The following is a 15,115-nucleotide window of genomic DNA, read 5'->3' as shown; positions in this document are numbered from 1 at the left end:
TGAGAAATTGCCATTGAGAGTCAATTAAACATGGCACACATATTTTTGTGCCTGACAGGTGTCACCCACAGCAGAAACCCAATAGTCTCATTTCAGATTAGCCACAAGGTCAAGTTCCAGGTCTGAATGAAATGTCTGAGCCTGGTGCAGGACACCCCTTTCTGTCTTCAGGTGATTCTGGAAAATGCTTGGGTTCCTTCCCATTCCACAAGGGCTCACTGTTGAGCCTAAGAATGTGGGGACACACCTATAACCCCCACTTCTGCTACTTCTATCCCCTGGTGCTGCTGGCAATTCCCCTAGCTTCTAAGTTCTGCTAAGAAAATGGCCGCCGGGGGGGGGGGAGGGGGATGTTTGCCCGGAAACCGGGAAAGGGAATAACACTCGAAATGTATATAAGAAATACTCAAGTTAATAATAAAAAAAATGGCCGCCAACTGAGTCCTCTCTCTCTCTACTGTGGGGCCCTGACCTGTCAGAAAGAGTCCTTCTCAAATGGCCTCACCCTAGATTTTGACACTTTCGAGGGTTGAGTACCTATGGGGTATTCTCGAAGCTGCCCGCAGGTCCACGTCAGACAATACTCTCCCTTTTAGTATTCTCAGGCTGGACTCATTGTTTTAATTATTACAATCTGATGTTGAGTCAAGATTTAATTACCTGAGGTTAATCTGTTTCTTAACAATGAGGGGAACGGACTTTGCTGTCAAAAGAATGAAGGCAGACGCACCATCCATGGCTTCACTTCTGTTCAGATAATTGCTCTTCAGGGGGGCAATAAATAACTGTGATTCAGTACATGGAGTGGCCCTCAGCTATAGACACACGGAGATAAGTGAGAATCAATATGTCAGGCCACCACTTTTCAGCCACCTTGACCAGTGATCATTAAGGTCAGTGTCTGCCAATTACAGACTGTGGGTCAAAGCCAACCTGCTGGCTAGTTTTTGATTGCTCACACACTGGAAAAAAAAATCCATTTTATATAAAAAAAGATTCCAAAATGTTTCCATCAATTATGAAAGTACCCTGTAAGAGACTCATCAATTGTTTTTAATACTTTTGAAATTTCTTAAATATTTGTTTTTATTACCTTTGAAAATTTTAAAATATTTATTTATATCATGTTCACGTATGTATATGTGAGTAGATGAACTTGACGCAGGTGCCCATGGAGGACAGAGGCATTGGAATTCCCTGGAGCTGTGGTTGTAAGCTATCCAGTGTGAGTGCTGGGAACTGAACCTGGGTCCTCTGTGAGAGCAGTGCGTGCTCTTAACCACCGGGCCATCTCTGCAGAGTTCTCAAGTCCTTAAGTCCTGAAAGACTTATTATCTGGGTGTCAATGAAAAAGTATGCTCACCTCTAAGCTGACAGAAGGTCTTAAATTTGCAGCCCTGCTGGCTGTTGAACATGACAGGACAGTACCAGGTCTCCTGAAGGGTTCTAATTAACAATATGATGTCGTCTCATGCGTGTGAAGAAAACTGTCAGCAGGGAGGTGCTTTCTCAAACCACACACATGTAGCTCCAATCCTGGGACCCTGGAGATTGTGTTTGGAAGCCCTGTACTAATAGTTTGTGCTAGCTTGAAGTGGAGCCTTTCTCCAAACTGCTTTATAGTGGGAACCAACCACAGCTTTGCCTGCGATCCTGTCTAGGCTGAGACCACACTGTTAAGTCTGTAGTTGCACTCGGAGACACCCAGGCAGCTTGTCTTGAGAGGTCGGGCTTTCATTCTAGCAAGAACACAGCTTTGTCCTGCTTTTCTCTGCCACTTTACACCAGAACTCAGCCAGAACCCTGTCCTAAATTAGAGGACACTCCTCTAGACTGAAGCATTAATGGGAGGGGTGGTTCAGAAGGCTGTCATTTTAACCTCAAAACTGGGAAATCTGTTCATGAGGAAAATCTGTAATAACTCACCAACCAGTTCTTGGCTGCTATGAGAAAGGGAGAAAAGAAAAGCCCTCTGAAAGAGATGACTTCTTCATTTTTTTTAAAGGCAACTCCACATAAAATGAGACGAAGGGTTTTAAGGTGACAGAAGAGTCCTCTACTCTCATCACCAACTCACATCTGAAGCTTCTTCTTCTTTTTTAATGTACAAAGACCCAAAAGAAAACGAAGTGGAATGAAGAGAAAATTCCACGAATCAAAACATTTGTCAAAGTAACAAAAATGAAGCTCTCTTAACAGCAAACCATGTCTTCATTTAACATGTGTCACAAGGCTACAGACTACCCAGCCACGTGACTACTGACTACCCAGCCACGTGACTACAGGCTACCAGCCACGTGACTACAGACTACCCAGCCACGTGACTACTGACTACGTGGTGTTCAAAGACGTACATACAGGAACGGAGGCTCAAAATAGACTGTTTATTAGCAGAAAACTAGATGGCAGAACTGCGATTCAAGGCGCAGTCGCCATCACCCTCCTTGATTAGTAGGGGAACTCTGAGCATCCATTTGGCCATTGAGCCTCCCATGTCTTTCTCATTAATGCCTCTTTGCTGCCCTTCTTCACCTCTCCTTCAGGGTAAGGAGCCATCCCTCCAAGTCAACACCCTGCAAACACCATGATGAGCAGGGCTGGGTCTAACCATTAAATGATGGTTGCTAGCTTCCCATTTATAGCGGGAAGCCATCCCCAGAAAGGCGTTGGAAGCCCACTGAACTCCGGTGCCAGCTTCCTGTCTTGCGTCTCCGGGCCACTCCTTCCTCTTCAGTTTCCCTCAGTTTAACAGGCTGCTCTTCCCACTACCGGGCTCTAACTGCTGCGTCTCCACTCAGCCCTCGACTCTTTCCAGGGAATCAGCACCAGATGTGTCCCTACCCCCTACATCTGTGTTTGCTGTCACACTTCTGCTCCCCTGCCAGGAGGGCTTCACATGGGCCTCCACACGCTGCAGGTTCCGCAGGGATTTGAAAAGTGTTTGCTAATCTCATCAACATAAATCTCCGAGATTTAGAAACTGACCTTGGGTTTTCCCGGAAGAGAAAGAGCCTGCCATTTTCCCTGTTGCACGGACAGGGTCTAGGTTGACTTCCTGTGGAGCATGGGAAGTTGACGGCTTCCTGCATCTCCAGTCTCACTGTCAATCATAGAAGTAACTGGTCTCAACTCAGATTTACAGAATGCTTTGGAACAAGCCAGCCATTACGATGCTGCTTATCTCTCTCCGTTGTCCCCGTTTCCCCCTGAGAAAAGGATGGTGGGTTACCTCAGTGTGGCACGGGAAGAAACAGGCCTGGAGGAAGCTGCATGAACTGATGGTCTCAGGGAACAAAGAGCCAAACCTGTTCTTGCCATCCTGTAAGTCTGACTGATGGGGAGAGCAGGAGTAGGAGCAAAGTTACCTTGGGCCATCATCACGCCTTTAATAGTCCTTGCCCAGCGCTGTGAGTGACCTAATATCCTGTGACGCTGGTAAATCTATAAGAATGAAGCCCAAGAATGTCGCCTGAGGCCCATTACAGAGACATTCCTAATTTGCTGTATCTCTACTTGATGTTTCCAGAAATGTATTTGAGAAGTACCTTGATTTAGAATTTTATTTACTGTAAAAACTTTATAGCGGTCACTATGTTGGACCATGGTATCTGGGGCAATTTGAATCTGTGTTCCTTAGCCACACCCACTCTTATTCTTGGTGTGAAAGCTGCGTTTTTATGTGGATACGTCTGGAGTGCCAAGACTGCGCCTGTGCCCGTGGCTCCTGGCTATCGGGTCAGACTCCAGTTGAGCTGAAGCCATACTGAGCATCTAGACAGAACGGTAGCTTCTGTTGAGCCAACCCACAGCTATAGAGGGGCAGTGGGGATGACAGGGGAGGCCTGTTAGATGCACTCGGGTCTCTGGAATCTGCTCAGAGTAAAAGAGGGAGGAAGGCACAGCCTGAGAACCCAGCAACCTCTGTTTCTACCCCAAGACTATCATCTGTAGGAGCCTGCGGCTCCATGACAGACCCCAGGGCTTAGCATCCCACCTCAGACGCATCCTGCTCCATTTTCCTTGTGGACATGCAGAACAAGTGCAACCCCACAGTGCAGTTCACCATCTGTGCCGCGTTGGCAAGGATAATGTGTGTTATTTTAAAAATAATAAGACCATTTATTTACATGTGCTTTCTCTTCCTCTATGTACTCAGCAGCAAAGTGATAAAAAAAATGGAGGAAATTATCCAAACAAAAATATTTATGAGTAAATAGCTTATAGAGATGGCGAGGCTGTCACTCTCTAATTCTGGTCCCACCCACCGGAGCAAACAAAGACGCTGCTCCTGGCAGCGTGATTGAATTGTATACAATTATCACCAATCTTTTAAACATGATGGTAACGAGAGAAGTATTAGCATAGATTAGAACGGCCTCGAAACATTTATTTCCCCGAGAATATGACTACTGCTTCTAATTTTTATTCATGGAATGGAGAAGATGCTATCTCGTATTTTCTCAGGCAGCCTGATCTGATATCATTTTCACAATTTCCTTCACGTGTCTCTGGAAGGCAGCTACAAGACAATGTGATAACGCCGGCCATTTTAACCAAGCGCACGGTTCTCTTTGGACTTCAGGGCTCGCATCCAGATTCATCAACTACTTTGTTTGCATAAAATAATTCGATGGGGACCTGGAGAGATGGCTCAGCAGTTAAGAGTGCTTGCTGGTCTTCCAGAGGACCATGGTTGAGTTCCCAACACTCATGCATGTCAGGTTGGCTCGTAACTGCCTGTAACTCCAGCTCTGGGGGAATCCAAGGGCCTCTGCTGGGCCTCCGAGGGGAACTGTACAGGTGTAACAACACACACACACACACACACACACATACACACACACACATGCGTGCACATGCACACATACACACTTGCATGCACGCACAGGCACACACACATTTGTGCACTCACCTTCATGCACACATGCATGCATGCACACATATGCACACACACCTATGCACACAGATATAAATGAATTTAAAAGGTATTTCTCAGTCATTCTCTGTTTTCACTTTGGGTACATTCTAGAACTATCTCACGACCTCGCAGCAGGTAAATGCAAATAAAAACTAAAAGTAAACCCTTTACCCCATGGAAAGAATTTCCTAAATTTCACATTAGGCCTAAAACTTTGGGCACTGATGAAGTTTTGGGGAATCCCTTACCAGCTGCAAATAGAAAATCAAGACATCCCCGGGCCTATGATCTGGTTTAGTATGTGCATATTTCATAGGCAGGAGATGACCTGCCTAGATTATGTGCAAGATGATGCATAATAAAGAAGGTGAGTTGGAACAAAGATGGGGAAGTGCTCAGCTCGAACCCCTTGAGAGGAACAAGGGCTCTTCTTCAGGGAGGTTCTCTTTTTAAGGGCCTCTTTTGGAAACTGTTTCTATTTGAAAACAAACAAAAAAAAAATTCCCTGACCATTAGGTGCTCTGAGTAGTTGCAAATTGTGGTCGAGTTCAGAAAAAGCTGGCAGATTCCAGATGATGAATTCCAGTCTAGCAGCCAAGATGATCAGCTAAATAGACCATTTATCAACCGAGAGACCTTTATCTGATTTTATTTTGTAGTGCAGCCAGACAGAGTTTAAAAGCACAGATGGAGCTGTTCGAACGGAGTGGCTGAGTATGGCCATAGAAAAGAAGAAAACGGTGCCTCCAGATGAACCCAGGTTTGTCGAGTAGGATACATGGTTCTTACTTTCTACAAACATTTCCCTGAATATTTGAGTTGGAGGCACAGATTCTCACAGGCCTGCCTTTCCCTGTGTGGATCACTAGACTATGCCTCAGGGCCTGGTGCAGTTTTTGGTACCAGGCAGGCAACAAAGGCATTAATTAGACTGAAAAATGATGGCGCAGAGGTAAGACTAAGCTAGCAACTGAAATAAAATAGCTTTGACTCTTTGTACAACCATGCAGGAATGAGGACCCAGTAGTATGTTCTGAGATAATATAAACTCAAGGAGTTTAGGTCATTTATATATCTGTCTGTCTGTCTATCTATCCACTTACCCAGTCATCATCTGTCTGTTCATTCATGCATCCATCCATCCATTCATCTATCCATCCATCCATCCATCCATCCATCCATCCATCCATCCATCCATCCAAATACCTATCAATCAATTCAATCAGCCAGCTACCCACCCATCTACCAATCTATCCACTGAACACATCTTGACTCGATTACACATCTGACACCGTACTTGGCCATGCAGATGTGTAGATGGATCAGAGATCTAAGGATCCTTGTTTTAGAAAGTATCATTCTGGTAGAATATCAGAGAAAGTGATATTCACTCAAGCTCAAGCTTGCAATGGAAAATGTATCAGATTCCCAAGTGCAACCTGCGGTCTGTTGACACTCTGGGATAGTAATCAATGGCCTCACAGTAGCAGTCACTGATCTCACAAGTCAGCTGCGCTTGCCCCCATCACTCCTCCTTTTCAACTTACAAGTCATTCCTCTTTTGTACTAAGAGCTGGAGATAGGCCAGTAAGCAGGCGGAGAGAATACTCTTCCTCCTCAGAGCATGAAGACATAGATAGGCACCTGCTTCATTTAGACTCATTAAGGTGTCCTCAGGAGCAAGGAAGATGCAGAAAAGGATGACCAGCCACATGCAGTGGATGAAAGGTCACTTCCTCACTGCTGCACCACGCTGTCCTCATGGTGTGCTCAGTGAGAAAGCCGGCCACAAAAACAGTGAAGACAAAGGAGCAGGCTCCAAACACTGGCTCAGCATGGGACGCCTCCTCTCTGATTCCAGCTCATCTGTTTCTCCCCAGAGCAAATACTTCCTGTCGGCTCCTCCGTAGGACATGGCTTCTCTGCTTCCCGGCAGGAAACGCACCACATGGAAAGTCAATGGGACTTTGCTATCACCCGAGCTCACAGGAGCCATAGGTTTTGAGTCCCCACTCTAGGTAAGGTAGGGATGGACGCTAGCTTTGTCTCCTCTCGGGTAAGGACTGAGGAGCTGAGGAACTGGGAGCAATGAGGGAGCCACTGCTCTCAAAGGAGTTCTGATCCATCTACACTTGGCAGTGTCAACATACACATGGACACAGGCACACCCACACACATACACACCTATACATACACACATACATACACAAGGACATACCCACATCCTCCCCTGCACATACATATACATACACACATAGAGACATATACACAGACACATACACACGCATACACACACACACATACATACACAGGGACACAGGCACACAGGCATGCACACACACATGCACATGTACATGCATATGAGCACACACACACACACACACACACACACACACACACACACACACACATGCACACACTTGAGATCCTGGGAGAAAAGTCAAACTTGACTTACATCAGAGTTCATATGTCTCAGATGAAGATTTTCTTTTTCCATTTTTGAAATAGTTTTACAATTCTTTTATGTGTTCATGGGAGTTTTGCCTGCAAGTATGTCCGTGACACCATGTGCGTGTCTGCTTCCTGAGGAGGTCCGAAGAGAGCATCTGATCCTCTGGGATAGATGTTACAGGTGGTTGTGAGTCACCATGTAGGTGCTGGGACTTGAACCCAGGTCTTCTACAAGAGCAGCCAGTGCTTTTAACTGCTAAGCCATCTTTCCAGGCCTTCCTCTCTCTAACAACAACACTACCGTGAGGATGTATGTGTACCTTTGTCGGTGTGCATGTATGTGCATAGGCTGCAGAACAACTTCAGAGACCGACCCTATCTGTTTCCTTGGAGACAGGGTCTATCTGTGGCCCAGAGCTCATCAATTAGGTTAGACTGGCCAGCAAGTCCCAGGAATCCTCCTGTCTCTGAGTCTACAGAGCTGGTGTTACAATGGACGCTGCCACATGCTGCTGTTTTAGGCATGGGTTCTGGGGATCGAACCTTGGTCCTCATGTTTCGGAGGTAAGCGCTCTCCCCACTGAGCTTCCCTCTCAGGTGCCAAAGCATTTTCTTGAAAGGGAACGCTGAACGCCCAGCTGTGCTAAACACACCTAGAATAGAGAGGCTTTTCAGTAGCTCTCTGGGAATCAAACTGACATGGAAGTCCACCCTCTCTCTGGCAGAAGGGACCTAACACATCCACGGGAATCTTAAGAGAGTAGCTGAGCCCAGTAAGATTGAGATGCTGGGAGCCAGGGAATCGGAACATGAGAGGTAGCTCCTGTCTCTTTAAGGAGCCGGGGCTGCAGCTTTGTGGGCTCAGAGGCTGGCTGCAGCATTCCGCTCAGCTCACATGCTGAAACCAGAGAGATTTCTTTCCTCCGGTTTGTGTCGGATGTTGCCTACCTCAGCACTGAACTCTGGGAAGCCCCCGAAGAAGTGACGCTCGTCATTCGTTGTCTTTGATTTTCCAATTTCAGTTCAATTGAATTTCTACTTTTCGGGGGCTGCTTGGGTACTGTGGTTTGGAACGCTTAATTCAGCTCTGTGATGATATGCATGTTGCCACTCAACAAGAGCCTGAAGAGAGTCAGTCAGGGCTTCAGACCCTCTGTGTCCTCCACATAAACTTTAAGAATGTTGTATAGGGACCCCTCCTTTCCCCCCAAAACAAACTGCTGGACTGGGTAAAAATCACACTATTCGGTCCTGCCTCCCTCAGAAGAAATGACAGTAGGGAGGGCCTTTGGAGAGCTTAGGGTTACAAGAAGGCTGATTCTCGTGTGTGTGTGTGTGTGTGTGTGTGTGTGTGTGTGTGTGTGTGTGTCTGTGTGTCTGTGTGTCTGTGTGTCTGTGTGTGGTGTGTTATGTGTGTTTGTATATTGTGTGTGTGTGTGTTTGGTGTATGTGTAATGTAATGTGTGCGGTATTGTGTTTGTATATTCATGTGTTTGTGGGTATCTACATCTACATATGTGTGTCTGTGTGTGAATACATGTGTGGTAGGTAGACAATATGGATCGCACTGGGAGGCTATCAATCATCTTCAAGGTAAAAGGAAATACCAGCCTGGGTCGATGGCCCAGCTGTAGATGTACATGTAGAGTACATGCCTTGTAAGCTTAGGACTTGTGTTCAGATCCCTTATTGCCATGGAAAAGTCAGACACAGTGCGGTCCGTGTCTGTAATCCTAACTCTGTGAACAGAAGACAGGCAGATGCAGGGGCTCACTGACGCCAGGTCTGACTGAGACAGTTAGGGCTCTGTTTCTGAGAGAAACCCCATCTCTGGCAAAAAAATAAGCATCAGAGGAAGACACCAACATCTGATGTTGGCCACTGAGCTCCTTGCCCCGTGCACACATGTGTGAACACACCTACCCACAGACACACCTGTGCACGCACACACCCATATCCAATATAGTAGCCATGGAAATAGGGAGGGTTGGGAAAGCATGTGAAAATGAAGTCCAGGGAAAGGGCTAAGATTTTCTACTCTCCTCTTTGTTTTTAAACAGCGACAGTTACATTTTTAAAGTGGCCACCATGATTAAACCTGAGTTTCTCTTTTTCTCTCTCTTCTTGTAAATTTTCCATGCTAACCTTTGGTGTCTTAGCCCCATGAGAGTAAATATTGGGACCATTTCAACTCAACTCACCTCTCTCCCTCTGTCAACGAGCGTGCAATTAGGACTGTAATGGTCCTTGGACTGCACTTGGTTGTGAAGATTCAAACATTCACAGGCTGCAGCCTTCAATTTCTAATTTATAATCTAGGCTAACAGAACTTTCTGGACTGGTATGTTATTCTAGACCGTCACTGTATTATGTCAGCATCCACTAGCCACTTATGACCACTAAGCCTCAGAAAAGGTGGGTGTGACCCAGAAACTGATTTTTTTTTTTTACAGTTCAATTAATCGAAAGCGTAAATGATCACATTAAAGCAGTGACTCCATTTTGAATGATGCGACATTAGGCCAGTAGATGCTTCAGTGAGACAGGAGACAGACAGTTCAAGGAAATATGTTCCCTGTGTGGGATGGCTTATGTGTGAACCTAGAAACTAGGAATGAACCAGACTTGAGGAATGGAGTAGAGTTTCAGAGGGGGCTGACCTAATCCAGACTCAGGCGACAAGTGGGAAAGCCGAGAAAACGGAGATGAGAAGACATCTAAACCCCGGATGGCTTCGCTGGGAACGCTGAAGGGAAATGGACCCTGTTGAACCCATTAAGGAAGGCTGGCAAGTCAGAAGGTGAAGACAGCATCCAGGGTCAAGCCTAGAGGTGTCTGGAACAAGGGGCTGCATTACTGGATCGGCGCTTAGGTAGAGGGAGAGCAAGAGATGGATAGGAGCCCACAGTTGGCTGCTGTGTATGGGACTTCACACGAGCTGCTGGGTGGACCTGGTAGGACGGGGCCCCATCGGGTGGTGGGGGTGCACTCTTAAAGCCAAACTATAAACAACTTCTCACAGGCTCAGTTTAATGGGGTCAGAGGGCACTGACTTTATCTGATCATTATATCTCCCGAGACTAAGGTGTGAATGGAAATTAGGCCTAAGGATTCTCAGATGTCTCATTTTCAGAAGACTTTAAAATAGGAATTTTTGCTAGGGCCCCTAAATCTAAAAGCTTTTTAAAACACTGGGTTTAAAAAAAAAAGCAAAAAGCCAACATGGGGTCCAACCGAAGCTCAGGGAGGGCATCGCTATATGATGACATGTGACCCGAGGGCTGGGCGATTTTACAGAAGGCTTATAGGGAAAAGGGCAGAGATGGCGGGGGGTGGGGCACATGGATAGGGAGCTGCCTGGCTCTACCAAGGACAGTCTGGGTAACCTTGGAAAGAGCTATATCCCTTTTCTTCCCCTTCCCCCTGTGACCCTCTTTTCCCTTCTACAGGGTCCAGAATCTCAAGAGTCTGAAGAGTAGGTGAATGGATTATCTGGTGGAAAGACCAGAAATAACCCAGCCCTGCAGAGCGCCTGGCTGGGTCACATTCCAGCCCATTTATCTTTAGAGATCCATACACCTCGCTGTGTGTAAACATCTCGTTCCTGCTTTTACAGTCTTGAGAGTCCTTGACTCCCCTACGTTTCCTTCTGTGGGGAGCCGTGCTCTATTCTCACAAAGAAGGAAACAGAATCCTTTCAGCTCACCTCCCGGTCCAGCAGCGCAGGTGACACCACGGTGACAATGTCTCCTTTCTCGGGATCGATGTAGAACATGTTAGGAGACGGCTTGTCAGGCGTCTGCTGACGGATGTTGTACCGCAGGAGAGCGTTGTCAGTGGCCGGGTCATCTGCATCAAACGCTGTCATCCGCATCACCGTGGTCCCTAAGGAGGGCAGGGCCAAAGGGTAGGAGACGGTTATCAAAGGGGCAGGACGGTCGGGGCCTCTCCCCCGTGGGTGACGGCAAGGGAATAGCCTGCCAATCACTCTCTGAATTAAAAAGACAAATCATTTCCCAAGCTCTGCTTTTCCTGCTTGCTCCATCACATTAAAGGACCCGAAATACAGAAAAGAAAGCTCCCCTGTTCGGTGGAGCTGACAGCTTAATTTTTCCTTCTGCTGATGTGCGATTTATTTTTACAGGCTTCCATTGCAGTTTGGATGCGGCTTCATGACAAGAGCTTTTAAAACTCTTATGGGATGCCTGCCCATGCCTGGGACAGGTGCTGGGGAAATAGAAGCACAAAGGGGGTCATACATCACAGCATCCTGGAGCTCAGAGAGACGGAGACATAAAGAGGCAGGAAACCATCAGTAGGAAGGGGGTGGGGGAGGGGCCGGGGCAAAGAGCAGCATCATCTAGCCCAGGCTCAGTGAAGATTCCCTATGCAAATACCTATGGGGTGAGGAGGTACAAACAAGGAAAAGGACAAGGGCCTTCAAGGGAAAAGCTACACCATGAAAAAAAAGAGCCAACTTTACATGAATACCACTAGATAGCCAACTCCCTTAGATACTTGTAGATGTAGAGAGGGTGGTGACATGGTGTGACCTTGCCAAGACAAGCAAGAGACATGGGCACAGGACCTACTTCCGTGAAGAGACAGACTGCTTGGCGATGCCTGGGTCAATAGTTTGTCATCTTTTGTGAGGGTCTTGCCTACACACAGCTAACATGAAGGGAAACCAGGGTAGACTTACAAGGACAACTGGGCTTGATTAAAAGGAATACATTTGCCTTCTTGACATCGACCCCTGAGAATGCTCAAGTCAAGCAGTTTGCACAAGGAAGCTCATGGGTAGATTTTCTCATGGGAATTTGGAATCAGCCTAACTGTCTAGCAACAGGGGAGTTCATAAGAGGACAGCATCCATCTATTAAGAAACACTTAGAGGTTGTTTGGGGAGCAGATCTAATGGGTCTACCGTGGACAACATTCCAGGTGACACCATCTAATGAAACACATCGGGTTGAGGACCAACTCGTCCGCTATCTGTGTGAACATGCTTACCAGGGAAACCCCCACAGCATGCGTGGACGGAAGCTTTGCGACATTGAAACCTCATACTGGTCATGCTGGTTAATCGGAGGACAGAATGGGGAATGAGGTTGGGGTGGTCATGAGGGAGCAAGGTTAGCCTAATCTGTCATGCTCTCACAGAGTGGATGCAATGATTCTGCAACTAAACTTTAACTTTAAAAACAGTGTAAATATGAACACTGACAGCCATGTGGCCTAGGACCCAGTCAGACAAACATGGCTACTATACACACACACACACACACACACACACACACACACACACACACACGTGTGTGTGTGTGTGTGTGTGATAGCATATGTATAATAGTACTATAGTATATACTATATAAACATACTCCAGAGGCTTAAAGGAAACAATGAGTTTTTTGAGCTGACCCGGTATCCCAGAATTTTTGTTTAGCTTACATGCTCCTTCTACCATCAAAGCTAGAACATTGATTTATTTTCCCACAATTAATCAGACTCAGGTTTTCGACCATTAAGTCTGAGGTGGTCAGGTTAATAAGGGGATCCTATTCACTCTAGAGGTTGGATGGAGTTTTGATTAACTTAACCCATGCTGCCATTAGCTGAGTGTTGCAAGGCACATCCACTACCAATCTCGTTCTTTGCCTTTAAAATATTGTGGAGAAAATATAGGGTCCCACACACTTATACAACACTCTTGGCAGAAGCAGACCCTTACTTCTGCTCCACATGTTGGAAGATAGTGTTAATTATACGTGCTAAGCATACCGTGAGTGGAATGGGAGTCTCCTACCCAAGGGGCTCTATGAGGTCATGTGCAGCTCACTGAGTTGGTACCTCTGTCACATCGCAAGAGAGGGCCACCCAAGACTCTGCATAACTTACAGATTTCAAACCAAGATCTTATCTAGGAGCTCATTTTGGCTGAAGGCAGAGAAGGAACCTTGCCCTCATCAATTCTACACCAACATCTCAGGTTAAGTCCACTTGACACAGTTTGCCTCCCTTAGCTAGTGTCTGCTGATCGAAACTTCACTAGGAAAAAAAAAGAAGGAAAAAAGGAAAAAAGAGAAACGAAGTCATTGTGGCCCTGGGACTCACACATGCATTTGGATGATTAGGGGAGGTAGAAAAGACTCTGGGAGAAGAACCTTGGTGTAACCTGGAATGCTCACTGTGGGCAGCTTCTTTGTTCTCAAAGAGCTGATCAGAGGAGAGAACCAGGTTTACCCTGAGGTAGCCCCACAGGTACACAGAAAATGCCTACCCTTTAATCAATTGTTGGGAAATAAGAAAGCCCTGCCCTTGTCTTCACCCAGGTGTAGATACACAGCTGGCTTTTTTCCTTAGGAGATTCTACTTCTATTCTACTCCACGCAGCACAGAAGGACAGAACTGCTGTGGTTTTAGTGTGAAATGTCACCTGCAGGCTCATGTGTTCACACACCCGGTCCCCAGCTGGCGGCACTGTTTAGGGAGGTTGTACGAATGTTGGGAGGTGGAGCCTTGTTGGAGGAAGCAGGCCTCTGGTGACGTCACTTGTTAATTTATATCTTGAAACAGCTTCCCATCCACTCTCTGCTTCGGATCCACCTGTATTTGAGGAGTCCCAGCTGCATGATCCTGCCACCATAGAGCCATGTGTTGTCATGTCTTCTCCACTGTCATAGACTGTGTTCCCTAAAACCACGAGCCAAAGTAACACTCCCCCCCCCAAGCCTGCCCCCACTCTTTCAGTTGCCTCTTCTCAGATATTTGGTCAGAGCAATGGGAAAAGTGACAAATACAATTATTTTGGAGACACACACACACACACACACACACACACACACACACACTTTTGTGCGCTAAGCCCTGCAGGTATGTGTTTGAACTCTGAGGCAAGTCAATTCATCATCCCCCAGTGTGCAGTGTGTTGAACCACACACTTGCCTACAACTGGGCTTTGTTTTCATTCAACTGGCCAGAGCTGTAGAGGAGAATAGCTGGCCTCTTGCCCAATCTGCCCTCGTGGTTTTTTCCTAAGTATGCACCAGTCACCAGCCTGACTCAGCTCTTGGTTTGATGCTTCTTCAGGAACTGAGCCCAGTGGCCATAGACAACTCCAAGGTCAACAGCGGCATCTGTGTGGATGTCCCCACTGCCTGTGGAGGTACACTGGCCTCAGCTCTGTCCCAGTTCATGTATCCTGGACTCCAGGAAGAATCCACTCCCCATCAGCCTGACAGCCTCCTGCCATGCTTGTCTCGTGTGGCGTGTGTTTCTGGATGGCAGGGAAAGGCTAATTACACGATAGATCCGCACTGAGTTCTTCACACAATCCTTCTCTGTTCTCCCTTGTCACGATATTCAGAGTGTCAAAATAAGTGATAATCACCCTGTCACTCCCAGAGCCAGGCAACCCAGCAGTAGCCCTCAGGAGAAAAATAAAAGAATTACAGGTTGGTGGCCGAGAGTCTCAAGTTAGCCAGTCATTTTCTGTCATAGGAGAATAAATACAACTGCCAATATGCTAGGCAGAGAACAATGGTGGGTGTCCTGATTTGGGCAGAGAATCCCTTCCTCTCCACTGTAGGTCTCTGATGGAGAAGATTCAGGGTCTGGTATCTGGTGTCTTGACCACAGAATGAACACATCTGAACTTGTTTTCCTGTGACTGACTCTACAAACCCTTCCCAACAATGGACTTGGGGTGAGGGTGGGGCCCTAAAAGAAGCCTCAGTGTACACTGCA

The 15,115-nt window shown here is 46.7% G+C and overlaps 1 protein-coding gene across 2 annotated transcripts in view; it reads right to left on the bottom strand.

The window, feature by feature from the left end:
- Nucleotides 1–15,115, bottom strand: part of Cdh13 (cadherin 13) — a 1,039,744-nt gene that overhangs the window by 223,485 nt on the left and 801,144 nt on the right. For both annotated transcript variants that reach the window (XR_015643278.1, NM_138889.2), the window contains 1 exon segment: nt 11,076–11,254. Coding sequence is in view for 1 of the 2 variants with exons in the window: in NM_138889.2 (NP_620244.1) it covers nt 11,076–11,254 (179 nt within the window). In the remaining variant the exon portion in view is untranslated.

The sequence above is a fragment of the Rattus norvegicus genome, chromosome 19 (genome assembly GCF_021556685.1).
Source record: "Rattus norvegicus strain SHRSP/BbbUtx chromosome 19, alternate assembly SHRSP_T2T, whole genome shotgun sequence".
Taxonomy (NCBI): Eukaryota; Metazoa; Chordata; class Mammalia; order Rodentia; family Muridae; genus Rattus; species Rattus norvegicus.
Note: the sequence above shows the minus strand (reverse complement) of the source record. Positions and strands in the feature narration are given on the sequence as shown.